General features: G+C 42.8%; 2 protein-coding genes across 6 annotated transcripts in view; one reads left to right on the forward strand and one right to left on the reverse strand.

Annotated features, from left to right (window-relative positions):
* Positions 1-1768: 1768 nt before the first annotated feature.
* LOC127609056 (uncharacterized membrane protein C3orf80) lies at positions 1769-5060 on the forward strand. Its single transcript, XM_052078684.1, has one exon. The coding sequence runs from the start codon at positions 2291-2293 to the stop codon at positions 2981-2983; it is 693 nt and encodes a 230-aa protein (XP_051934644.1). The 5' UTR covers positions 1769-2290; the 3' UTR covers positions 2984-5060.
* Positions 5061-5698: 638 nt separating this feature from the next.
* Positions 5699-26945, reverse strand: part of ift80 (intraflagellar transport 80 homolog (Chlamydomonas)) — a 47696-nt gene continuing 26449 nt past the window's right edge. For 4 of the 5 annotated variants that reach the window (XM_052078661.1, XM_052078663.1, XM_052078662.1 and 1 more), the window contains exons 9-20: positions 15656-15835; positions 13249-13367; positions 11963-12037; positions 11355-11518; positions 11195-11259; positions 9820-9955; positions 9601-9748; positions 8774-8996; positions 7126-7215; positions 6856-7028; positions 6583-6706; positions 5699-6344 (exon numbers count right to left, since the gene is read on the reverse strand). In XM_052078661.1, the coding sequence (XP_051934621.1) occupies positions 6234-6344; positions 6583-6706; positions 6856-7028; positions 7126-7215; positions 8774-8996; positions 9601-9748; positions 9820-9955; positions 11195-11259; positions 11355-11518; positions 11963-12037; positions 13249-13367; positions 15656-15835 (1608 nt within the window). In that variant the 3' untranslated portion in view covers positions 5699-6233. The remainder of the gene's footprint in view (positions 6345-6582; positions 6707-6855; positions 7029-7125; positions 7216-8773; positions 8997-9600; positions 9749-9819; positions 9956-11194; positions 11260-11354; positions 11519-11962; positions 12038-13248; positions 13368-15655; positions 15836-26945) is intronic. The other variant, XM_052078665.1, reaches the window with a different exon arrangement.

Genomic DNA, 26945 nt, shown 5'->3' on the forward strand with positions numbered 1-26945 from the left:
TCCAGCATTTTTTTTTTGTCTTTTTGTGTTTCAAGCGGTCAAAACCGGAGGAGTAGGGAAGAATACTGACTTGCTAATTTGCAAAAGAATGGCAGGGGTACAAACGTCCGGTGATGTCAAAAATGGTAATCAAAAATGATTTGCCAAAGTGAAGCACAGATAACTTTCCTGGGCACCTTCTGGTTTTCGGCTGTACTTAGCAACCAGAACATTGTCTTCCCCACTAAGCCGAGCCTTCCCATTATGGAACCCTCTGTGAAATTTTAGATAGAACACACCCATGTGATTTATTCATCATTTTTAATGTTTATATGATTCAGGGTTATTTACAGATTAGCATAGCATATTGTATGAGGCCAATTGTTCGCATTTTTTTTGACAATATGAATCAGCCATTACTTTGGATTAGAATCTGTTAGCGTTTCCATTTTAGGAGTGAAAAGTAATCACTAGTTTTAACATGATTATACTGAAGGGCCCCCCTAGTACTTGCCTCTACTGCCTCAAGGGCCAGCCGGCGCTGCTTCCCCTTCCATGTGTATTTTCAAGTTCAAGGTCCTCATTGTATTTCTCCTCCTTGCCATCATTGTAACGCTTTTGCGGTTGGAAGCAAACACCAAAAAACATACATCATATCCAGCCATATTGTATGCCGTGATTTAAAGTGGCTCTGTCATTTATTGCTTTTGTAGCGTAAACTAACAGATTGACTGAGCGTTTCAACTAGATGTTTACTTTTTATGGTTACGATCTTCAATGATATACAAAACGTATGGTCCTTAAGGGTGATGCTTCACTTCAATGTGAGAGTAGACAGTCAGCTAATTGTGGGGGGAGGGGGGGGCGTATTACAGCCCACAAGGCAAGGACTATTCATTTTTTATGAGAGGGGCAGATCCGTTGGCGCCTTGTATCACGGACATTGACTCTGCTGTGGCCACCAGGCGTTCAGCGAGGGTATGAAGTCGTAAGAGTGTGCCCTTTGGGGACTTTTGCCAGTGGCCAAATAAGAGACGCAAGTACTGTGCTTAACATTAAGTATGAATGTGAGGTCTGACTACTTTGTACACCGCAGTCCCAATGTGCTGCTGCATGTTATGGGATAGAAGAGGAGAGGGATAGAAATGCAGGGCAGCTGGGTGGCTTGAGTTGTAAGCATGGTCGGGTTTAAATCTCAGCTCAGGCCCTCCTGGATGGAGTTTGCACGTTCTCTGTAACGACACCTTATGATCAGGGGGGGGGGCGGGGGGGGGGGGGGGGGGGACACAAGCAGCTATATCAAATAGAGAATCAATAGCGATTGAGAAAAAAAAACTAAACACTGAAGGCGAATAGGAATATAGACAACATCTGCTAACCAGAAGCTGAGTTTTCCTGAGTTTGTTTACAGACATGCATGTGGGATGTTACACGTCTTTGTCTCTTTCCTAACATGGTCCGTGTAGAACCACCACTCCATCATAGCATGTGGTTAGCATTTTTAAACATGATTAATGATGTGTCAAGCTTCCATGGCGTTCACATAAAATGACACAGAGGACCTGATCGGCACCGTTTGACCTGAGTTAGGGGCGTAGAATGACAGTGTAACACACACACGATTTATTTGCAATATTTTCGCCCTGCAATTAATTTTATTATCTTGGGAATTATTTATTTTTTCATATTACTGCAAACAAATTTTTGGACATGACTTCCCCTTTAAGGCTATTTTTTTTGGTCAAAATATGACAATGTCAGAACGCATGTGTGTGCTTTATCACTGCAAACTCTACCTTTAATGGACAAATAATTGATGTTTAAAAATATGTACAGTATAACATTTAATCATCACCTGCTCCAGGCAACGCATGAACGTAAATTTCAGCATCCAGGCGCTTATGATTTCTAAAGAGGGATTTAAAAAAAATTACATGTAAATAATTCGTGCATTTACGTTGAAACTAAAAACGTACTTAATACAGTGACAAAATATTGCATTTTTACTTCGTCACTTCCCACTACTACCAAGTTCAATGGCCCGGATGTGTATTTGCGCTTGGAAAACGGACGTGAGATCACAGCATAAGAAATTCATGATGCTCATCAATGATCCACTCCAATCGCAGAGGTCTGCCTGGGAGGAGGAGGTTGGTAAGGAGAAGGGTGGGTGGGTGCACCTGCTGTCCCGCGCCTCGCTGCAGTGAGAGTCGGATCACCACCACACAGCGAGGAGAGGGAACACCTGGCTTGCACGCCGCACGCTTACCAGGGCGTGGGGGTCCTCCAAAGAACGTCATACCCGGCAACGATGTCCCATCTGGGTGGCGTCGGACGCACGGGCAGCTTTTTCTCGGCGTGCCTTCTCTCTGTGTGTCAAGCCCTGCGGAGCTGCGGGGAGGTCCAGTGCGCCGACGGCCAACAGTGCTGCCCGCCCATCGTCGCCGGGAACGGGAGTAGCGGCGGTGACGGAGGTGGTGGTGGTGGAGGAGGAGGAGGAGGGGGAGGGGGCTCAACTGTTCGGTGTTGTAAGCTTCCGATCCACATCTTCTTCGACAACGTGGGCTGGTTCACGCGGAAGTTGTCGGGCATCCTCATCCTGTTGCTGCTCTTCGCCATGGGCTACTTTATCCAGAGGATAGTGTGCCCGAGACCGCGCCGCCACCCGCATCAGGACCGCGGGGAGGAGCCCTCGCTCTTCCACGGCCCGGCGTCCGCCTCCCAGGACTCCCTGCTGGATCGCTACCCCGAGTGCAACCCGGTGGACTTCGCCTCGCCCAACCTGCCAGCCTACGACGAGGTCAAGTATTTGCCCACGTACGAAGAGAGCATGCAGGAGATGCACCGGGACCGCTCCGACGACAACTTGCTGGCCGAAAACGAGACGAGCGGTCCGGGCAGAGGCAGGGCGGTGCGGCCGGGGGGTGGAGAGCACAGAATGGATGTCCTGGAGGGCTCGGAAGGGCAGCAGCCCGGCCCAAGGACATCTCGGAACTCTGTCTGATGGAAACAACGTGCATTAAGACAATATCCTCTTAAGAGTTTTAGTTGACTTTTACTCTCAAGTGCAATTTTAACATTGACTGTTGACAATAAAAGAGAGTCTAAAATCGCCTTTTGGATGCAAATGAGCGTCTGGGATGATTTTTAAAAAAATTATTCTCTTCGTTTTGAAGACAGATAGTTGAAATTGTATTAAGTTGTACGGTACTAAAGCATGTAAATTTTGGGTGCTTACCGCTGCAAAGAAAAATATCAAATTTGTATTTTAACCCCCCTCGGAATGGATTCACTTGAATTTCACTTAAAACTCACATCGGCCAACATGAACACTTTCAAAAGTCTCTTGTGTCTTAGAGAGGAGGGGATTGGGGCGGGGGGGGGGGGGGCGTGTGCAGGAACCATCATTCATTCTGCAGGCATTGCTGCCTAATGAAATATGAGGTGACCTTTTTGCAACAATTCAAAAACTACTCTTGACACCACATATATCACAGTGCCGGGATTTATATCCTGCTTACGTGGTTTAAATAAGCAGAAAGACTTACTTTGAGTATGTCATGAAAAAAAAAAGAACATTTCACAGTTACATACCAGTCTGGTTTCTTTTTCAAAGCTCCGCAAAGTGGAACGTGATTGCGGTGGCTCAGGTAATCCAACACTGGCTGACCATGACTGATGGCCTTGCTCCTCCAGAGAGAAATCTGTGGGTGGATGGGGTTAGCACTTAGAGCACAAATCCATGTTTAGAACCCACTTAAGGGCCAGATGAGAGGGGAATGACCCCTGAGAAAGTGGTGGTCATTTTACGAGGCTTAAGAGCTGTGAACGCTGAGTGACGTTCTCACATGCGCGACTGTATGAGCGTTTTCCAGGAGCCTACATGAAATTTTAACTAAGGGTCAATATAAAACCTTTTCCTCCAATAAACATGGAGACATGCACATCAATGCCAGGGTACAAAAAAAAGAAAAGTGTGAGGAGTATGATTTCAGTTCCTCTGTACCAAATGCGAATAAACATTTATTGCTTACTAGCTTTCAGTTAAGTGGCAAGGCTTTCATATCTTTGCATTTGTATTGTATGGTAACGGAATTAAATTTACCCTTTCAAGGACAGCGTATCATGTTATCAGGTTACGGGTGTCGATGGAAGGGTTGAATGAGATATTGTTCACTTTTTCCTCACAATTTAAAATAGTTCCCTGATGTATGAACATGTCTCCTTTTCATCAAGTGTCAACAATTTTGAAATCTACTCACGCTATTTCATGTCTGGCTGAAATGAGTTTATTTTGAAGAGACAACCGTGTTATATCAAAGTAAGGCGTGCGGGCTTTGGTTACGATATGACTAAGTTAGGGCGGAGCGACTGTGAGCATCTTCTACAAGTGGGGGAGGAAAAAAGGGAGTGCGTATAATGAAAATAAAACCCCTAATACTCATAATTTTGTCCATCAATGAGAGCCAAGTATGCACGTGCCGGTTTTTAGAAGATAACGCCGTTTGAATGCGTTGATCTGTGCTTTAAGCAAAACTCAACGGAGCTCTGCTTACCTTTTGGCTTTGGCTATGGAGATGGCTAATAACACTATGTGTCGCCCGCCTGTGGCTCTAGTTAAGGTCATTACAGCTAACTAGTACCACCATATGCTGTTTTTCGGGCGGGTGGCGTGTGGTGTTTATTTAAGTGGATGTCACGATTTATTTAGGCCTACTAGAGAGGAACCCACTATTTGAGGAGTTACAGTACTGATGCAAACATTAGAATCCAAACCACAATGTTGTGTTATGCTTTTCTTCTTATCGCTGTTTATTATGAGCATTTTAACAAATGGCCTTTTGCACCGACTAAGCGTAGCTGAAAACTCCCCAATTTTTGGATGCATGTGCATCCCAGACAAGGACGTGCTGGGAACTAAATTTGACATATGGCGTATGCGTTAACAGCGGCCGTCACCCGCCGACAAATAATTGTTGACGGGAGTTGAGTGGTGGGGCGGAATGGGGGTGGTGTGATGCATTGCAAACATGTTGACACACAGACATGCACCGAAACATAGTCGGTGACGACAATACTAAAATAAATAAATTTAGAGTGACTGCCAAAAGCTCACGTATGATAAATGAATTGACAAAGACAAAAACAAAAGACATTTTCGATATTGTCATAGTTTTTTTTCAAAAGCATTTTCCTTTCATGTTTTTTGTTCCTGACAATGTTTTTATTTTAATTTTTGTTTCAGTTTTGTCATTATTTTTCATTAACTAAATATCCTTGGTGCATCCTGGTGAAAATGTATAATTCGGGGTCCATAACATGACCCTTCACGAAAACCACACAACCAGTGCTGCCTCGAAAAAAAAAAAAAAGATAGCCCCCATCCCCATTTCGCTTTTCACTAATTTACGGACCTTGGTAAACATGGATATCATAACGGGACACCAAATAAAGTCTTAATTTTGGACCCTTGCACAAAACTGCACAGGAAGTCAATCATTTTGGTTTGAAACAGCCATGTTGGATGAAAAGGCACTTTTTTTTTTTAAATGAACTCCAGTGAGGGAATTTGTCCAAATGAGCTCCAATTGGAAGATGGTATATTGGACAGGATAGGAAACGCTGAATTGTCAAGCTTTTTTATTTTTTTTTGGCCAACGCCATCTAACGTGACGAGAAGATCTAGTTGAAGTTCATGATAATCATTTGGAGTATTCACTGTGGAAAAAAGAGCACGTGGGCACCTTTATTGTTAAATATTTGTTAAAGATGAAGATTATTATTATATTCCGAATATAAAAAATAAAAAATATAGGAATTACATGCCAGAATACAGGGAAAATAAAGAAGTAACACATTTTTTTTGTTTTGTTTCTTCATATTCTATAAACACATTCCAAACACGATTAACTTACTAAATGACAGACTGTTAAGATCAATGACGAGTGTGAAATATCGGATGTGATATGAGAGGAAGGCTACAATGCTGTTTTTCCTGCGGAAATGTCATGAGTAGGTGACATGTGCAAATGTCTGTGCGTGCCCATCGTACTGGGGCTGTATTACAAATACAATGAATTCAAAGAGAAGCTTCAGACTGGAAAATAATCATTCATGTCCAGTTTTGCATGTCAGTTGTTTTTTTCCCCCCAGTTTGTTAGATAGCAGTCAGAAAAAATTGGGCTCTTGTTTTTTTTACTCGACAGCCCGTGCCTTTTTTATCTTGAAGGAAATAAGAAGGTTCCTTTTGACAATTAACGTCGCTGGACCAAGCTGCTCCTGACAGACGCGTTAGCAGCTTTCGCTCTTTCCTTGGACAACTCCATCTCGATCTTGGCTTGGATTTTTTCCCAATCCACCTCAACCTAAGAGACAGACAGACAGAAACATCCCACAAAAAAAACTCATTTCCTGAGCAATACTGCAAGTATGGAACTGATTAACGCCGGAGTGTTTGTATCAGATTTGGATGTGTAAACCGTGACTGAAAGGCTTGTAAACGGCGCGGGACTGTTAGAAAAACCCCATTGTTAAACTGCACGAGATTGCTGCCTGAATCAATTAATCTGAGGCAGCAAATACAGAAAGGCTGTTTCAGTTTACCCCTTTTGCGTATTGCAGGAACCTCTTATTGGTCTCTTTCCTGCCAAATGTCAGCAGGAACTTCTCCCGATAGGCCAGCACGGTGTCTACGTGGGTCTTGTGTTTGACTGCCAGCTCAAGCGCCCTGGAAACACACCAACATGCATCTCTTCATCTTAGATCGACCGACAAGGCTGCATTTTGACTGGCACACAAACATGCATGCACGCACAGTGACTCTCAGAAACAGGCTCGCACACACACACACACACACAGATAGAAACGTTTGCCTACCTCTCCCAGTTGAATAGATCAATGTTGACTTGTATGGCCTGATAGATAAGTCCAGCTTGTAAGAGAGTGGCCTCTGCCTCTTGGACCTGCCCGCTGAACAGCAGCAGGTGGGCCAAAGACGACTCCTTGGACGGCTGTTGCTTGATGAAATTGATGTAATGCACTCGCGGTAACTGGCAATTGGATGAGGAAACAAGAAAGATGAAAGCTGGCCGACCACGTGTTCACTCCAGAGTCACTCAGAAAGCGCTACGCTGACGGATCAATTACCTCTCTAATGGCAGCGTAGGCCATCTCCGCTGTGGTCAGCTCTCTGTTGGCTATCGCCATGGCAGCCAGACATGCCCACAAAGACTGTTCCTGCACACACAAGGAAGCACGATGAGGCCACGTTGCCACCAAGTGCTGCGCTGCAGTTCCACATTCCTTGATACAGGTTGCAACTGATATAGCCTTGCGGCATCATACTGCCGCGACCAGACAAGCAGTTACACTCGGGAAAACACAACAAAGAAAAGAAACAGGACAAAAGTGGAGGAAATCCAGCATCTGCTCTTTCGAGAGAACTGTTTAGTGCCTTTCTATTCCATGATAAAGTGACAACAGACATCAACCAATCAGCAGACTGCGGGGCGTCTCACTACACACGAGATACTGAAAGAACTCTTTAGTGCCCAGATGGAGTGTGGTAGAGGAAAAAAATGACAATTTTTTTTTGTGCTTAAACAATGTTTTAATTCCCTTTTGTTTTATGTGTCAATTTTACAGTAAACGGCTGGGAGTGCCAAACAGCTTGAAGCAACCATGACTTTGCCTCTTACTTGGAGAACGGCGCAAGCGAGAATGTGAGACCAGACATGAAAGAATGCTTCAGTGTTTTGATAAGTGTAAATGTATGAAGTGTGCTTTAATAAGTTTAAATGTCAAACATGATCAGTCCCCAAAAGAAATACAATTATGGTCTGACATTTCAAGTGTCTGGCTGTCACCATGAGAAAACATTTGATGCATTATGTTGTCCCATCAAATAAAACCAAACACAGCTGTCTGTGTTGTGGACATTCATTTTTGTTTCGAAGATTGTCATCACGGTTTTCCGCTTTGTCTTTACTTACATCATCCCCCCCTACCCCCTGCAAAAAAGAAAAAAAAGAAAAAGGAATCTGCTCAAATTTCTAATCATGAGACGTTCCGATTTTTTGTGTTCACCAGTCTGACGATTGCTCATGATGCTGATGTTTGCCTTGGACATTTTCGAAGGATTGCCGAAAAAAGCAAATGTCCTTGGATAAGTTCTTTACCAAACGCAAGGAAAAACCACTTCTGAGAGAGAACATGAACTAAAGAGGGCGAGGACGCAGTTAAAAGTAAAATGACCACCACTTTTATTCTTTACTCTCTTCTTTGTTTTTTACATTATGCACAACTCTCATTTACTGTGCAATAATCACATTTTTACAATTATTTGTTACATAATTTGATGCATTTTTATGTTTTAGAAAACATTTATGTCTGAATTTTGGGGAGGCTTGGAACGGATTAGCGCATTTACATGGAAAACGCGTCTCTACTTACAAACTTTTTGAGTTAAGAAATTTCTTCCAGAACCAATTACAGTACGTTTTTAAGTTGAAGTAACACCATATAGTGCTTTGTGAGCTTTAGTGGGGCTAAATGGAGCAAATGGTGTCACTAGGCTAATTGAAGGGTAATTAAAGCCTGCTGGTCTAGGCAATAAACCTGTCTGCTACCTTTTCATTTCTGACTGGTTCACAGGCGAATGCCCACTCAAGCGTGACACACACTGCAGGAAGCCCAACTGTGCCGAAGCGATAGTGTGCGCGGTATGTCACATCAAAAGAAACACTTCATATAAGAATAACAAATGTGCTGTTTCGGCGTAAAACAGACCCCTTACCTTGGCAAAGCGGCAGAGGCGAAGTGCGTCCTCCCAGCGTGCTGAGCTGCTGTTTTCGTGGAGTAGCACGGCGTATGGAGGCACGCTGGTGTAAAGCAAGGAACCGTCTCTTTGTCGCAATCGAACCTTGGTGTCCACATAGCTTAGAATGTGGGGTGCATGGCTGAATTCGCTTGGAAGTGAGAGGAGGAGGCACGTCAACACAAAACTGTAACAGTGTGCTCTGGCCACAGGGTTCAAAAAGATCATTTTATTTTTAAACACCTCAAATGATAAAAACAAAAACTGATGATAAACATTCAATATGCATGAAAATGAGAGGGAAATGAGGGGGGAAAACTAAAATATTGATAAAATATAAATTATAAAACAAATCCACAAATATGTGAATCTGGGAGTCTAGTGTGTGAATGTATGGTGTTTTACAACAATACCTCAGTATATTTATAATTTCGTATGTACCTGTGGGGGAAATAGCAAAGGTTGCAGTAATGGATGCCGAAATGCACATGACTGATGCATGTTGCTCGTTTTGTCATGTGGTCGAGAACAACAACAACAAAAAAAGAGCGGATTTAACGAAAGAACAGCAGTGTAAACTCAGCCTGTTTAACCGCAACATCTAGCTGTTGGGATGAAAACTACATTTCCATGAAATATTCTGCACCGTGCCTTTATTTCCATGAAATTGGCGGCAAATTGCGCAATTGCGGATTCCTGCGGCGACTAATTATACCCAGTCAGTGTGGTAAAAAGTAGTCACTTTTTACTCAGCATCAAAAACAACCAAACAATAAAAACGTTAAAGCAAGTCGTTTGAGTCTTACCTGCCATCCTTTGTGTAAAGTGTTTTGGGAAGCAGCTCCTTGTCGATGAAGACAGCACTCGGGTAGTACCACACTGTGAACTGATTGTCTTGGACACCACACAGGATGTTTGCCGCATTGTTCCAGGCCATGCTGTGAATCATGCTACCTATGACACGCGTATCACAATCTTGTTAATAGACATCACCAAAAAAAAAAAAAGTTAAGTTAAATTCTTACCAATTTTGCAGATTTTGGGCTCACGTCCGAGGTAACGCACAGAAGTGAGGTAAAGGTCGCGATTCTTGTCGATCAAAGCGATCTTCCTTTCGGTGGACGGGCCGCATTGATCCAGAGCTATCTCCACCACCTCCAGCTGCATACGGAGAGAACACGCACACACTTAGGGAAAAGAAGTGAGTGACAGAAGCAAGACATACGTTTGCACTGTGACCTCCACAGTCTTGTTGCAGAGCGTGCGCCCGTGTAAGAGGGAGTCACATACACACAGGCATCCAAGAGGTGTGTGTATGTGTGCAAACTCTCTGTAGGAGCCAATGAGTGCACACACATTTGTTTGAGATCCTCGCCAGCTGGCTTCAGCTCAGTGCGCTGGAAGACAACGCCATGCGGACAGCAACCGCTGCTGCCTCTGATTCCTTTGTGCTTTACTCATTTTTAATCGTGGGTATTTGCCGTCATAAGTATGTCATAGATTATATACTGCAAGTGATATTTTCAGTATTAGATACAAGAGAGGAGCACAACATTAGAATACACATGCAATGAAATAAACACTGCTGCACTACAATGTCCAATTTATTAAACTAGTATAAAATATGGCAAAAATAAATAGCAATCAATTAACAATTTAGAACGTCACTTTTTTTTATTGGATCTCCCATTTGGATGACTTCATCTAGAATACAAGTTCTGTGCTTGTAACTGCTGTAGTAAGCATTTTGGGTTCAGGGCTTGAAGGAGCTGTAAAAGCTATAATTGACAAAAACATAAAGGCACGATTCACGAGTTGGCCAGGCGAACTATTTTTGTTGTGCCACTCCCGCAGGAAAATGTTTGTTCATGGTCGGCTGGGTTTTGCATGGTTGCATTGGGAAGCAAAACAAAAGATGGATGGATGGATGGTGAGTGTGATCAGAAATAAAATCCCACAACCTGTGAAACAGGTCTGCAGTATACATTTACATGAGGTTGGACAGCACTCAACATGATTACGTTTTTAATGCATTTCTCAGTGAACAAGAAGAATATTCAGAATTGCGATGATTCGACGCACCCGTGATTGAATCCTTGTGAATTAAATTGTTTCTTTATTTCAAAAAGAGTTCTAATAGAGTTTAATTTGTAGCAACATTAAATTAACTTGTTAGGGGTAAAAAAAATTATGCGTGTACATTGACATCAAATTTGCTGTATGGTCACGTTGAAGTATGCCAAAGAAAACACAAAACAAAAAAATGCTCTAACAACAACATTTGAGGAGTACTCACTTACATTGAGCAGCAGGAGATTGTTTTTTTTTTCATGGTTCTGTTTATATTCCCAAAAATAATCTCAAGAGCCAGAAGTCCCTCCCACCAATGGATTTGCTTACCTTATGAGTCAAAGACTTCCCATCACCAAGAGGTTTCCCGGTCAAGGCGTCAAAGAGAAGGATGACTAGTGACGATTTAAAAAAAAACAAACAAACAAAAAAAAAGATGGCAATGAACAATCAGTGTTCCGAATCATATTTGAGACGGCGAACTTCTCACCTTTTTCATCACTCTTGTCACGGATGGCGATGGTGTCGTTACTGAGAGAGACACACTGAGCATTTAGCATGTCAGCCCTCATACCGGGAAATTTAGGGGAGGAGATGAGTCGGCCCTCATAGGAGAATATATACAACCCTGCCCCGTCCACCAGAAGAGCATGCCTGAGTGGCAGCGAGGGAAGGAAAGACGATACTGTGAGTAGACTTTTATATGGATGCGGTGCGTCTGTTCATCTAATAAACCAGACAGTCATTAGGTAGAGGACTTTTACGCATAGTCAAAACAGCAGCGAGTTACTCAGCGCGACGTTGGCAGCTCGGCGGTGATTAGAGAATGACAGGTAATCTATTTAGCAGTATGATGAGTGTCAGCGACGTTGCACTGGAGTGCCGCACAAGAGCTACTCCACATTAATCTGATTTTCCCTCGCGGTTACACTATCAGACTTATTATATGACATACTTTGGCTAAGCTACAGCACAGCTCCTGTGTGGATGTGTTTATGTCCATGTGTGTGTGTGTGTTAGTAATCAAGCCTTAGCGAGGCTATGATCGTGTCCGGCTCTCCTGTCCCGCTGCTTGCCGGGATTAAGCATGCGACTTACCTCTCTGCTTGCAGAATGAGGCTGACTGTTCCCTCCTTCAGGTCAAATATGAGGGGAGTGTTCCAGTTCCGTGTGCTGGCACAAACAAAGACATATTAATATGTGCTCCTATCATTCTTTGCAAAAACACAGGCATTCAAGTGAAAATAACCTCAGACAACAAGGCCAAGAATAGAAATACAATACTGACAAGATACACAATATGCTCATAAATGTAGCGTTTTCGAATTACAAACTCACTGGCTAGAACATGAGGCAATCTGTCCAATCCATGGCGCAAAAATGTTGGGTACGACTATATTATGCTGTAATGCTATCAATGAGGTCAGCGATTACAGTTGACCCCAGGCCAAGCTGGCCCATGATACCATTGAAATGCATTGGAGGGGATTTTTTTTTAACAAGCCCCCATAAATGATTCAAACAATGATGATAAACATCAAATATACAAAAATGGAGGGGGGGGGGGAATCAGGGGGGAGAACTAAATATTTAAAAATAAAAATCTCTGTGAATATGTGAATCCACCCTAAGCATCGGTGGGTTGACTGTAATTAATTTTAACTCGACCCAAAATAAATAAATATAAAAACTTGAGTCACGACAGCCCTATGCACAATGTTCCCCACAGGGCATTGAACCGTGAATTGGTGTGATACAATCATTCCGAGAACTGGTGACACTTGTGCAGCATATTTATTGTATTCATTATTTATGGTTGTAGTTTACAGTGGTGCAGAACAACACTGGATCACAAATAGGGTTTTTTTTTCAACTTCATGTTGCTAAATAAAGCACAAGAAAAAGATTGTGTATGTGTTTGAAATGGGATTTTTTTTGAAAAGACCTTGATGTCTGACGATTAGACTGAGCAAGTATTGCAACTTAACTGCAATAATATTAGTCATCAATTACAATCATTAGAGTGAGATTAACTACACATATACTATGCATCCATTTATCAGGCAGGACCAGGTTAACAGTGGTTATGATTTCTTATTGCAATTACGTGAATACAAACTGGAATTGGAAATGCAACACAAGTATGAGGTCATCACTTGAATGCTTTTATGCACTTTTCAATGCATTATAAGCGAAACGGCTTTGAGGAAGAGAAACTGCGTTTAGGTTTGGACTTGCATCATGTCTGAATTGATGTCCATATAAGGCGTCTTACGTTAACTCTCAAAGTGGAGTAACATTATATTCCAGCTCCTTCCAGAGGAAATGGGTGAAAAATCGTGGCTGTGGGAATCAAGGATGCGCGGACTGAGTAAAGTGCTCACTTGTAGATGTAGCACTGAAGGGATGTGGCGACTACGAGGTGCCCAAAAGCCAGCGAGGCTTTGATGACTCGATCTCTGAACTCTAACACGTCCACCGCATCGTTCATCACGTTCCTCACCTGTGAGGAAAAAAAAAAAGTATAGGATGGCACATGAAAGGTTGGTGCAGTGCACATATGTTTTATTTATATACACAGGAAGCACTAGATCATATATCCAAGAATATATAGGGTAACTGTGGTCAGAGGAAGACATTTTTACCTGCTTGGAATGTGCGTATGCACGTACTGATGTGCTGCCATAGATAAATACTTCCCTAGCAGCTGCCTCTGTGTATGAATGAAAGGGCCTTTTCCAGCGCAAGGTGGGGTTATTTTTACAGCTTTACAAATCTTCCTCTTCTGCCCTTTCCAGCAAGTCAAATTTACAAGCGACACAACCAAGAATTTAAAAAAAAACAACAACATTCGAGCGCAAGGTGGTAAATTTAGCTGGCTGATTCACAAACCACTGGCAGATGTGCACGTTTAAAGCGGCTCGTGAGGAGGAAAGGCGGAGGAGGGAGACAGAAAAAGTGCCTGCCAGGCTGAAAATAAGTGGCCGATGACCCGCGTTTGTTTGGTTTACACAAACTGCATTCAGGAAAGATGCCTGACACTGTTTTCTTAATTTTATTTTCTTTTTTTTCTAGTGTGTATCCCTTCCTAGGGTCCTTTGTGCGCGTTAAATGTGTGTACTGTAAATGCTACTTTGTGGTCAGCTTGAGTTTGAACAGTACAAAAAAGAAGGCAGCCAGACAGGGCAGCCATTGTCATTGCAAGGTTGCCTGGCAAACAAGCAAGGTTCAACTATAATATATGGCTATAAGCGGGTTTTTTAAAAATACTGTATGTATGCAAGTGGCGCCCGTATGCTCAACATTCGGGATATTTACTCATTGTCAACACAAGCGATACAAACGCTGTAGCGAAACAATTTTCATTAAGATGATAATGCTCAATTTTAAAGAGATGCAGGGGCTCCTCAGTCATGACATACGACATTGAGGGGACAATAATTCAAGCGGCCTAAGAAACGGAAATGAAGATGTTGGAGGTTCTCTTTCGGAGTTAAGACGGGATTCGAAATGAGCGCGTCAGAGCGACGGTTAACGCATTCAGTACCAGCCAATTCTAGACCAAGTCTGAAAAGACGTTTAAAAACGTCTTTGGGAGTGAATGAGTTAAGCTTCAATGTTTTGGAAATAAGCTGGAGACACCAGACTTTGATGCTTTGGGCACATCCAGACAGACAGTGAGTAAATTAGTATTGATGGAGCTCCTGGAGGAAGATGAAAGACATGGTTGAGGGATGGAGTGAAGGAAAACATGAAGGCTGCTTGTTTCAGAGAGGAGGATGCAGAAGACTGCCTTGAAGGGAAAAGGACACTGTGTTGTGCTTTGAAGTCTTTTCAATTCAAAGATTTCCTGCAATTATGTAAGACTTTACTACTTTACACTATGGCGTGTTCACATTACGTTTGCAAATATCAGGCAGTCCGCCGCCGTAGAAAAAGAACTCGTCAACAGAGGAGACCCCCCTGGATTAATTTACCAGTACGTTAGTTGGAGGATTCATCAATGAAATTCACAACGACTAAATCCTCAGAATTCAGAAGCCTCTGAAGTCGAGTCATTTTTCTCACGTTTCTGTAGTCCTCCAGGAAGCAGTGGACTGACTAAGTTTGCGGTTTTTCAAAATAAAACATTTGTTTTTACTTTGGGAAAAAAACGATCAACATTTTTACCTTGTTTGTGTATTTTCTGTTAGTTTGAAATAATTTGTTTTGGAACAAAGGGATGGAAATGAAAACATTTTCATTTTTCGTATCCAATTCGTTGATTCATCAAGAACATAAACAACAGCTTAATGAATTAATAAAATAATCGTGAGTTGCAGCCCTAACATTAATTGTCCGAATAAATCTCACAACAGAATGAAAGCTCAAAAGCAAAAGATGTTTTGACCGCCATTTGTAGAGTGGATGGGTAGTTACATTTTGCCTCAAATTTGGACATTGCTGCTACTAGAGAGGATTTTTATTCATTTTTTTAATCATTTGAGTCACAACAGAACTATTACGACACCACATAAAGCAATGGTACACAGTCCATACATCCGTCTATCTGTCATGTCTTAAATCACCCAAACTAATTAAAAACAAACAAATATGACTTTGTTTTCCTTTTTCTGGAAGGATGACATCTGTTGGCATACGATTCCGCACTCGTCACCTTTGTTCAATCTTGGCCAAGGTTTGAGCTCATTATAAATGTCAAGAGAGACGCTTTAATACAGCTGTTGTGTAGAATCTCATTACAATTTGGCAGCCTTCGCAAATGAAGTGTCTGTTGAGTGTATTCTCTACCTGCATGGTTTTCCTCTTGGTAAGGGTGATCATAAAGTTGTTCCACTCCCAGTGCTGCTCCACCACATTGGCAAAGATGACATGGCCATTCCCGCAGGCCCCAGCCACCTGCGTGCCGTCAGCAGACCAGGCCAGGCTGAACACACTGCCCGTGTTGGGTTTCTCCAAAGCATAGGACCACTGCAAGGAGACGAGGAATATCATCGTTAACAATGATGGCCATAAATGTGCATTTCTTTTGGGAGCCCTTTGAAGCAAATGGACGTTAATAGAGAATAGAGAAGGTGAGCGCCATACCAGTGAGAGCAGATACTCGTGTACATAATGTAAACTCTGCTGGAAAGAACTCCCAGTCAGTCAATCAGCGAGCTGTGATGAACTGTGAGTCATTGAAGGAGCGCTCGGCCCTGCCAAGTCCAGCAGTCGCGCTCGTAAACATACGCTCTGCTATCCTCATCTATCACACGTGCGGGGTGCAGAGAAATGCACGAACAGGGGGTCGAACAAACAAAACTTTTTTTTTTCAGAGGAAATGATTCAGCGGTGAGGCTGAAGGGAAGAGTAGCTCGATAGCAGGGTCACTTATCAGAAACCTTGACATCCTTGAATTAATTATCTAATATGGAGCTCATTCTTCCTGAGGCGCAGCATTGATGAAAACAAAACAAATGTGATTACTGCTAAGCTGAGAGCTTCAACTAGGTACTGATCTGCATTGACGCTGTTGATGAGTTGGACGATCATGCCTGTCAATCATGTTCATCATTTGCACAGTGACAAGTATCAGAACATGGAATATCCGTAATCTCAGGCACGACGCCACACCAGGCTAGGGGGTGCCATAGCCCCGTCGGAAATCTGTACAGCCCTAGTAAAACCTATTCAACATTGTATTTTACATTTGGAAACAGTTTGAATTAATTTCATATAAAAACAAGAAGGTCACACGTTGCCACGATGTTCCAAAATCCAATCCCTGCTTCCGTGTTTATGCTGCACCTGTACCCAGTGTGTGTTTGGGAGGGGCGGGGTGGATCCTTCATTGACTTTGGTCAAAAATATCGCTATCATCCTGTCGTCACCTGTAAAGTATTTCGTTTTGGTAGCATAAATGTAGTTTTTATTCCCCAAAGGAGGATGGACAAGGGCAGCTCAGCGGGTCACGGGCTGTGGCGAGAGTTGAGAAAAGAAGCTCAGTGAGTTCGCCGCCTGATACGCACGCAGCTGCGGTCTGCGAGGTGTAGTCTTATTTCCTGCACGTTGCCTTTTGACGGGAATAAAAGGTAACAGTTGGCAGGCTACCTGTTAGCTGCTTTGATCTCCTCTGCCCCACCCATTTCTCAGCTGCTTTCCCTCCCAAGTATTTCATGTCATATTGGGACCAAAAATAGCTGCTGCAAAAACAAGAACTGCGCTGCAACGTGGACAAGAGATAGTTTGTTGAATTAACTTGAATGAAATAGTGTAGTAATTGCGTTCCCCTCCCTTTTCCCCACAGCCGGTGCCAACGACTCCTACCCTGCTTGCTCTTCGCAGCAGGGACTATTTTCCTTATGAATATTTTCTGACATTCGCAACGTGAGTGTAGTTGTGCTCGGGGAGGCTCCGCAGTTCAGGCCGCCTTCAACACCAATGAGGAATGTCATTTATTCTGCAGCTAACATCTTGAGATGGCCCACTCTGTGTTAAAGCACCCTAGGGGGAAAGGGGAAGGGATGTCTTGATGGAGGCAGCTGAATGCGTACACCAGATTGTAATGAAGCAGGACATGTGATACCTGCCAAAAAGGAGCGCTGCTGGATTCACGCTTACCTAATGCTTTTAACACATTTAGCCGTTTTACTCCTCCAAGAATCGGCCAGGGAAGAAGGGTTGTTTTATGTGTGCATGATATTTATGTGCACATTTGACGCTATATGTGAAGATTAGATGTGTGCAACAGCTTTAAAATGAAGCACACGTGAGAAAAAAAACAAAGACAACTACACGTACGCGGAACAAACGTGTGGCCTGGATGCGCACAGATGCGAGTTCATAATTTCAGCGACTGTTGAATTTCAGTATGAAGGGTGCAGAGGCATTTGCGGAATGAAAGGCAAGCTTGGAAGCAATGTCTGGTTTTGTGTGATGTGAGTCGGAATAATTCAACATTTCCGGAATAAAGTACAGCCGGGCGGCCCGGTGGTCTAGTGGTTAGCGCGTCAACCTCACAGTGCAGAGGTACCGGGTTCAATTCCAGCTCCGGCCTCCCTGTGTGGAGTTTGCATGTTCTCCCTGGGCCTGTGTGGGTTTTCTCCGGGTACTCTGGTTTCCTCCCACATTCCAAAAACATGCATGGCAGGCTAATTGATGACCCTAAATCGTCACTAGGTGTGAGTGTGCGCATAGATGGTTGTTCGTCTGTGTGTGCCCTGCGATTGGCTGGCAACCGGTCCAGGGTGTCCCCCGCCCACTGCCACGCCTATCCCACTGGGATAGGCTCCAGCACCCACCAAGACCCTTGTGAGGATAAGCAGATTGGAAAATGAATGAATGAACACCGCCAAGGCGAATGACCATCAACACGTCCACACTATGACTGCTTACCTTTTCTCACTTTATTTTGAAGTGACATTAACTAGACCTATGTCAAATGAGAACGGCATCCATTAGTGCCGTTATTTAAAATGATAAAAAGTCAAAAGAAGAGGCACAGTTGTTTCAGACAGACAGACAGACCAATACAGAATAATACTTGTTAGAAGTATCTTATTCTTACTCGTGGAGGCTATGATTATGGATCTAGGAGTAAAAGCGCAATGGGTTTAGCCACACGAGTCGCCAGCCAAAGCTTGTGGCTCGCAAACTGCTATGGTGTAAGTAGCACCAATCTTATCACGACCTGTCTAATACCTGCGCGTCGGTGACTTAAGCTCATCAGGGCACACATGTCCGCAGCAAAGGTTTGTGGGACCCTCTCCGCTGGACATTTTGAATTTTTTTTTTTAATCTGTAATTAGTAATTTGTTGTTGTTAGTTCATTCTTTCCCAAACTCGTGGTGTTTGAAATGTGTGTTCAGCCATCTTGTTTTTTTATTATTGGAAAACAACATATTGTTAATTTGCCATTGTAATGTATCGGAGTGTTTACTGTTTTGGTAAGAAACGAAAGTATAAAACAAACAAACAAACAAAAAACCAAAACAGCACTAAATTAAGGGAGAAAATGTGAGTGTGGAAAAATGTATCGAAAAAAAAGAGAACAAGCAAACATGCAGAAAACGTGTATGAAGAGTCAGGGTGGGGTAGAGTGGGGGAGTCCTCTCGCTGGTCACTGAACCCCTCGTCTTTCTATAATGGCCAGCTTTGTGGCCAGAGAGAAGGTGACAGACATGACGTGTTGCCCAGCCATGGGGAGAGTGCGGGGGTGGGAGATCCCTCAAACTCACAATAAGCTCATAGATGTGGACGACATGTATAAAGCATTACATGCTGACAAACACACACACACACACACACACACACACACACACACAAGCAGTTTTTGTGTGGCAGAAGACTCGGTCTTGTAATACGACACTTATGACGATGTAGCGTACAGACCAATTAAAAAAAAACAACAAATCACAAACAAACAAAAAAAAAACACCCACGCATCCATCCTACAACCTGTGTGTGTTGACACATGCGTGTTAATGTGACTCAGATGCACGTACGTTAGTTGCATGTAGGTGAGAAAGTCTGGAGTGCTGAGCTGCAGAAATTAACCTCTGGATAGCGGTAGTATTACAGAGAAAATGCGGCGATGCTATTTGAGCATTTTACCTCATTCGCCATATTTGATTGAGGGATCAGTCACCTCGCCAGAGTGTCAAACCAATCTAGCTATAGGTGCTGTTTATAGGTTTTTACCTGGAAAAAGTTGTTTTGTGGTTTTTGTGACATCCCAATGACTGGCCTGGCATCGGTGTGTACACGACAGGGATCGTTTTAACCCAGATGTCATGTAAAATCTCACTTGACTCGCACAGGCTTTAAGTTCATTCAAAGACGTTGACTGTATGCCTGGAGTTTTTAAATTGGAGAAAATCATGGTGAGTGGGTAGCGTTATGACGTTCATCTTGTCTACTTGTTTGTTGAAATAGGTTTCAGATTTCTTTTTTTTTTTTGGCGGGGAAAGAAAAAACGTTTACCTAGCTGACAGCTTTGGCTGTCACTTCAGCCTTTGTCTGAGCTGTCACTGCTGACTGGGTCGGGACACCTTCATAATAAGGCTCCCCGACCCGGTCAAGGTGCACCAGCACGTCGCCGTTGAAGCAATGTGTCACTATTGATGGTGCCATCTAAGTGGCGGGCTTACATACTCACATGTTACTTTGGTGTCGGCAAGAGGTTGGAGCACAGTTTAACCAATCAAAAAAAGTTAACGCTTGAACAAAAAAAAAACATTATCCCCAACACAACACTGAGATGTATTAATTCAAATAACTCCATTACAAAAAAAGGCAAAGCAGAATCTCTGCCTCAAAGCTTTGCAAGGATCATTTTTCCACAGACGACTGGAGATTCCTCAAGTCACGCACACTACTACTTGTGGAATTAAGTTAGGTTGATGGTGGCAAACCAGGAGGAAAGTATCCATGTAAGACAGAATGTCCAATGTTTGGGATCATTTCAAACTTTAAAAAGGAAGATAAAGAGCAATATAAACCACAACAGCACGTGCACTATCGCTAACAAAAGGTAACATATCGATGTTAGTTGGAGACATCAACTTTTAAACTGATGTAGAGAACGTATTGTATTGTACTGCCAGGATCGACACAATAATGATAAAATAAGCATGTGATAAGCACAATCGAGCTGCCAGAGGGTCAAAACAAATGCCAAGTCACTCAACGTGCAGACTACCCAACCATACTCTCATTTGCTGTCACTCACCAGCACCTTACTTGCTCGTGTTTAATAATGCAAAATCATCAATCATCATTTTCCAATCCGCTTTATCCTCACAAGGGTCGCGGGATGTGCTGGAGCCAGCCGTCTTCGGGCAGTAGGCGGTTGACACCCTGAACCGGTTGCCAGCCAATAGCAGGGCACAGACAGACGAACAACCATCCGCGCTCACACTCACACCTAGGGACAATTTAGAGTGCTCAATCAGCCTGCCATTCATGTTTTTGGAATGCGGGAGGAAATCGGAGTACCCGGAGAAAACCCATGAAGGCCCGGGGAGAACATGCAAACTCCACACAGGGAGGCCGGAGCTGGAATTGAACCGGGTAACCCTGCACTGTGAGGTTGACGCGCTAATCACTGGACCACCAGGCCGCCTGCAAAATCAATATTCAATACTCGATTCATCGACAGGATGATCATTAGAATACTTGAACAGCCCTCATTGGGATCTTTTCAGCAGTAAATAGTTTAAATAATGGAGCAGTCCTTTCGGTCATGATCCTGTCTCCTTTAAAGAAAACAGTCAATAAGAAAAAAATGGCATCTGCGTTTTACTTTGTGGTATTAGAGGTGGTAGAAAATCAAATCAGTTGCTTTTCTTCCAGTCTATGTACTATGCAAGACAGTTGTGGCCTGTACGGGTCATGTGAAAGTGGGCGGGGATGGGCCGGTCTAGAACTCAGGCCAGGAAGGGGTTAATGACCCGTCTTCACTAATAGCTCCCAGTGGGGCTATCTGCTGATTCAGACCCATTATGTCTTAAGCATTAAATATGTCTGTCGGCGACTGCTGACTGCACAACAAAATGCGAATCGGACAAAGGGTCATGGGACCTCCCCACCTCTGATTCTCTCATTGCCCTTCATCTCCAGCATACCTGTCACTCTGAAGAAAATTGTTTCAACTGCGATTAGTGTTCATGGGTCAGCCCTTCTAACCCTGCTTTGAATACATGTTCAACGAGCCCAACTCTGGCCTGAAGAAACAGTAAGTATAGTAAAATGACATGAATCTGGCCTCCAGTAGTGGTAGATCTGATTCGTTTAATCAGACCTGAGTCATTGGTGGATGGCAATATAGGGTGTTTTAACGATCTATAAATCATCCTTGATCGAAACGACTGTTTGTTGCTCCCTTACAGCACCAAGGATAAAAAATGAGAATGACACTCAGCAAAACAGAGATCTCTGCTGTCAATAAAGATTCATGAATTATTCAAAGAGAATTTAAGCAAATGGTAACAAGGGCCTCCATCTCACAATGATGACAAGGCCGAACTAAAATACGTGCATCTGCATCTACATTTAATAACTTTTCGCTTCAGCCAGGACATTTCCTCCACTCATGCCTTAGTTTAAGTTTCGATAGGTAGTTTTTGCATGAGCCTACAACAACAAAGACAAACGAGCGTCAAATGAAAACAGAACTACCTTGGCAGGAGTAAAAAACAACTCAATTTATGTACATAGCACTTTCACCAAATCTTAAGACCCAAGGGTCCAGGTACAGTAGACAGAGGCTAACGAAGAGCTACGTTACTTGCTAGCTGACTATTGCGAGCCAAACTAGCCGAGAGTTAACAGCCTTACATAAATCACAACAGTTGAACGACGCTCAGCGAAGCCAGCTGGCTTCAGTTTGCCTGTGGGGTTGTGCGCGCAGGACAGGACCTGGCAGTGCAGGTACAGAACGTAAATCCTTGCACACAATAAACAAAACACACATGTGCGAGTGTAATAGACACTAGACATATATACAAGTCTCTGGCCACAAACACACCGTGTGTATGAAAACGCTGACACCGAGCTTCTTTTTTAAGACCAAAGCGATTCTGTAAGGTGCAAACATGAGCAGGAGTTGGACTATTAAAAAAAGCCATTTGTTTTGGGGAGTAGGCATTGAATGGGGTTTCATCAATCTTTTGCGGAATTATGGGGCTTGTAAATGTCAGCTTGCACTGACCCCTCTAATCAAACCGGGGTTGACAACAAGGATAAGAATCGGTACAGACTGTGTCCAGAACTGTGGAGACCGGTACATGATCTGACTAGGAACTAACCTGAAAAGTTAGACTGACTAGGCTTAATCCACAAATCCATTACCTTTCTGTAGAGTCCACTTCTAATGTGAACATTATTGCGTGAAAAGAACCTTCGGGGAACAGCTTTACTATTGACATTTGAAGAAAAAAAAAACAGTCTTCAGGAGGGTTATTTTAGAAAATGAAAACTAATGAAATAACAACATCTAAAATTGAGAAAACATTGTCGTTCACAAAATAAAGTAAACATGACTTTCAAAAAAAAAACAATGAACTGAAACTACAAATTACATTGATAAGACTAACTAAAATTAACTCTAAATATAGAGAAAATGGCCGTTGTTTTCATTTTTGGTATGAATTTAAAGCACGAGCCTTTGGAGTTGATTTTTAATTTATTTATTTCGATATTACAGCACGGCTGTCAGCTAGAAGAAGAGAAGGTGTGTATGTTTATGAATGTGGGAGAAAACCGGAGTACCCTGAAAAAACCCACACAGGCCCACGGAGAACATGCAAACGGAGCCGGATTCGAACTCTCACTCACTCACTCACTCACTCACTCACTCACTCTCTATACACACATGCACAAGCACACACACACACACACACACACAACTATATAATATACACTGTGCAAGCAGGTTTAATACTTTGCACCAAGAATTCAAGCTACAAATCTAGTTTATAAATTGGCAACTAGGCAAACAAGACGTCTTAGTTTTAGTTTAGTTTTCGTTTTTAAAAAAATGTTTTTTTTTGTTTTTTACAAGGTACAGTTTCACAGTCCGTAGACTTTGAATTACAATAAGTGCATGGCATAATACCACTGCTAAAGTTGGATGCATACACGCACGCATGAAGACAAATTAAATAAAACTAAGTGTTTCAGAAAAAAAACTAAAACTAACAAAGCTGCCCTGAAAACTATCCATCCATCCATTTTCCGATCCGCTTAATCCTCACAAGGGTCGCGCGGCATGTTGGAGCCTATCCCAGACGTCTTCGGGCAGTGGGCGGGGGACACCTTCAACCGGTTGCCAGCCAATCGCAGGTCACACATAGACAAACAACCATCAGTGCTCACACTCACACCTAGGGACAATTCAGGGTGTTGCATTAGAATGTGGGAGAAAACCGGAGCACCCGGAGAAAACCCGCAAAGGCGCGGGGAGAACATGCAAACTCCACACAGGAAGGCCGTAGCCAGAATCAAACCCTGCACCTCTGCACTGTGAGGCAGACGTGCTAATCAGTTGATCACTATGCCGCGCTCCATTTACTATTCTGAACAAATTAGATTTTTCATTTGTTGACTCAGGATAATCCAATACTCGCTCATTAACGTGAACATGAATAGCGAACACAGATTTGGGGCACGAGTCCAAGCTCCACTGTGAACTATGGTTTAACTTTTTTTTTTTTGCAATGAGTGTTAAAAAGTCAAATACTTGTAATGTTGTATTAGAGGCTGAACTGAGTTTTGCGTTTTATCAACAGTGGTTTTACCCTTGTGAAAATGTTATGATTGCAACTTTGACACTATGATGGATTATTTTTATTTCCTTGATGACCTTTGGGATAAAAATTGTTAATGAACAAATACGCCGCCTCGGAACAGACATTCCACTGCTTTAGCTTTATATAAACAACGACATGTTCCTGTAAGCGTTCTAATTCTTTTCCTCAAAAACCTTTCAATTTGAGTAGAGGAGAACATAAAGCCACAAGGGGTGGTACAGTTCCTCATCTGTCCAAGTACCGAGTATTATTCAATCCACCACGGTACATTTGCCATCTTCAGAGTCACACAACAACAACAACAACAAACCGTCTTGAAGTGAAGGAGTTCTACAAATATCCGGCACATAGGGCGGACCCTTGTGACTGGAGAGTGGCACAAGTTGGGAGCTTGGTCAATGCGAGGGAAAGAGGGGGGAGGGGCAAACTCGAGAATAGATAGAGCAGGAGAGAGAAGGTGCAAGGGAGTGAGCGAGAGACACGAGACACGACACGGAAGGAGAGAGACAGAGCGAAAGGGAGGGAGGGAAAAGAGTAATGATCTGCACATGGTTTCATGCTGGAGCCTCAACATAGTAACCATAGACACATGCTGGGGCCTCATGGGACTCATCAGCAAGACACAGCTGTGAGCTGGACAGCAGAATTCTATTAGCACCAACTATGCAGACATGTGCTTACAATCTCTCTGACACACACACATGCACACAAGCACACACACACACACACACACACACACACACACACAATTTAGGTACCAGTATTTGCTTATGTTTTGGCACGCTACAAAGGGTTAAAAACAAACTAGACCCTTTGCCCAACTTCAACACCATGCCTATCAGGTTGAGAAAGTGTCAAAGAGGTACCAAATGTACCGTACATCACTTGATCAGGTAATTACTTGTAAGTCGACGTACGATGTTGGCAGGAACTGAAAAGATTTGAATTTGTTCTCTGACCACGCTCTTTTTGCAAATCAACTCTGCTCATTGACATTTCTGCTAGGGGAATAAAGAACTACAGCACTGTGTTGTTGTCAAATACAAAGAGAACTACAGCTATTGATTATTTCAATCCTCTATTAATCTGTCGATTATTTTGTTAATGAATTAATTAATCAGATTTTTTAAAACACCTTTTAAATTCCATCCCTATATTCCAAAAGAGGACATTATTTCAAAATTGACGGTGCAGAAAATGCACAAGATCAATTCATTGAGATTCAGTTAGTAGTGTGATCTGCAACATGTGAGTAAATTGTTTATTGTTTTCCGAAGTAAAATGTTTGTGAAAGAAGTCTGCTGCCATAGAGGACAACAGAAATCATAGAATATTTATGGTTGAGAAATTGAAATTATGAGGATTTGGACGACCTTCCACATTACACAAACATGCATGGGAGGTCGATTGAAATTGTCTAAACTGTCTTTAGGTTTGAATGGGAGTGTGAACGGTTGTTTATCTGTGCCCTGCAATTGGCTGCTGACCAAATGAGGATGAACCTGGTCGAGTGAATTGTTAGTGACAGCCCAACCCCTGACCCTTGTGAGGATAAGCAATGCAGAATAGGAATACCGGTAGATTGAAGCCAAAAGTGTAATATGCTGTGCCTTTAAATGGCGTGGCCAAGTGAGTTTTTCTGTGTGTGTGTGTGTGTGTGTGTGTGTGTGTGTGTGTGTGTGTGTGTGTGTGTGTGTGTGTGTGTGTAATAGCACAACGTTTGGTTCCGAATAGCACAATCACTTGAACTTTTCACTTTCTTGGCAGCTATACCGAAGGCCAGTTTACAGGGGTAGGATGGGGTGGGGGTGGGGAGACATAGTTGGCTGAAATAAGTAACAGAATGAATTATCTTCATTCTGTGTAGAAAAAAAGCATAACATCCATGCTCAGCATGGATGTCAAATGGAACAGTGAAGTCTCTGAAGTGCACTTGTAACTCATGTCATTGTTTGCAAGTCAAGGGGTAATAAATAGAGAAAATTAATAGAAAAAATCATAAATAAATAAATGCTAAGAAAAAAAAACATTGATGGCTTGTAACTTAAGTTGCGGCACTCTTAAAATTGAGGAATACTAAGAAACATCTTACACTTGAAAAAAAAGGGGGATGTTGATGACGTAGGTAAACAAATGCATGTAAATGACCAGAATGACCAAATTCAATGCGTTTAAGACTTCTGAAGACCTCTGCGATAGGGTCGGAATAGCCATTTTATTTTTCACCATTAAAATTGACTTGCACTGGGGCTAAGTGAGCTCCAGGAGCTGATTAAGATTTAAAAGGCGGGGAAAAAGTTCTCTGTGCATAGTAGCTGAGGGTCACAAAATTATTCAGTCCCAATGGAGGTCTGAGTGCCATTGTCCTTGTAAAGGAATATTTTTGATACAGCTCTGGTTTTTCTCATTTAACAAGTCCAGTCTACGACAAATGAGGCCAACTGCGGAAACCAGACATTGTCAATGTCTATTTGGGTGCCAAGAAGTGGGACAAACACAGTGGGACACACAACCCTTTCTAAGTCCCAAGTCCTCAATACAGCGCTTAATGAACTCGGTGTTGGCAACAACGTTTGAAAAGATACAGCAGTTGCAAAAGTCCTATTATCCGGCAGCATTGGTTACCCGGTGACACCTTCGTTACACCCTTTCATCACTTCTTTTTTTCTGCGAGTGTGACATGTTTGTTTAACAAGTGGCGATTGTTGTTTCGCCAAGAATGATGAATTTGCCAGGCGGGCTGAGAGTAGGGGGTTTGAAACAGTGGTGACCTGGAGAAAAAAAAAAAA

Source organism: Hippocampus zosterae, chromosome 10 (genome assembly GCF_025434085.1).
Source record: "Hippocampus zosterae strain Florida chromosome 10, ASM2543408v3, whole genome shotgun sequence".
NCBI classification, from domain to species: Eukaryota; Metazoa; Chordata; class Actinopteri; order Syngnathiformes; family Syngnathidae; genus Hippocampus; species Hippocampus zosterae.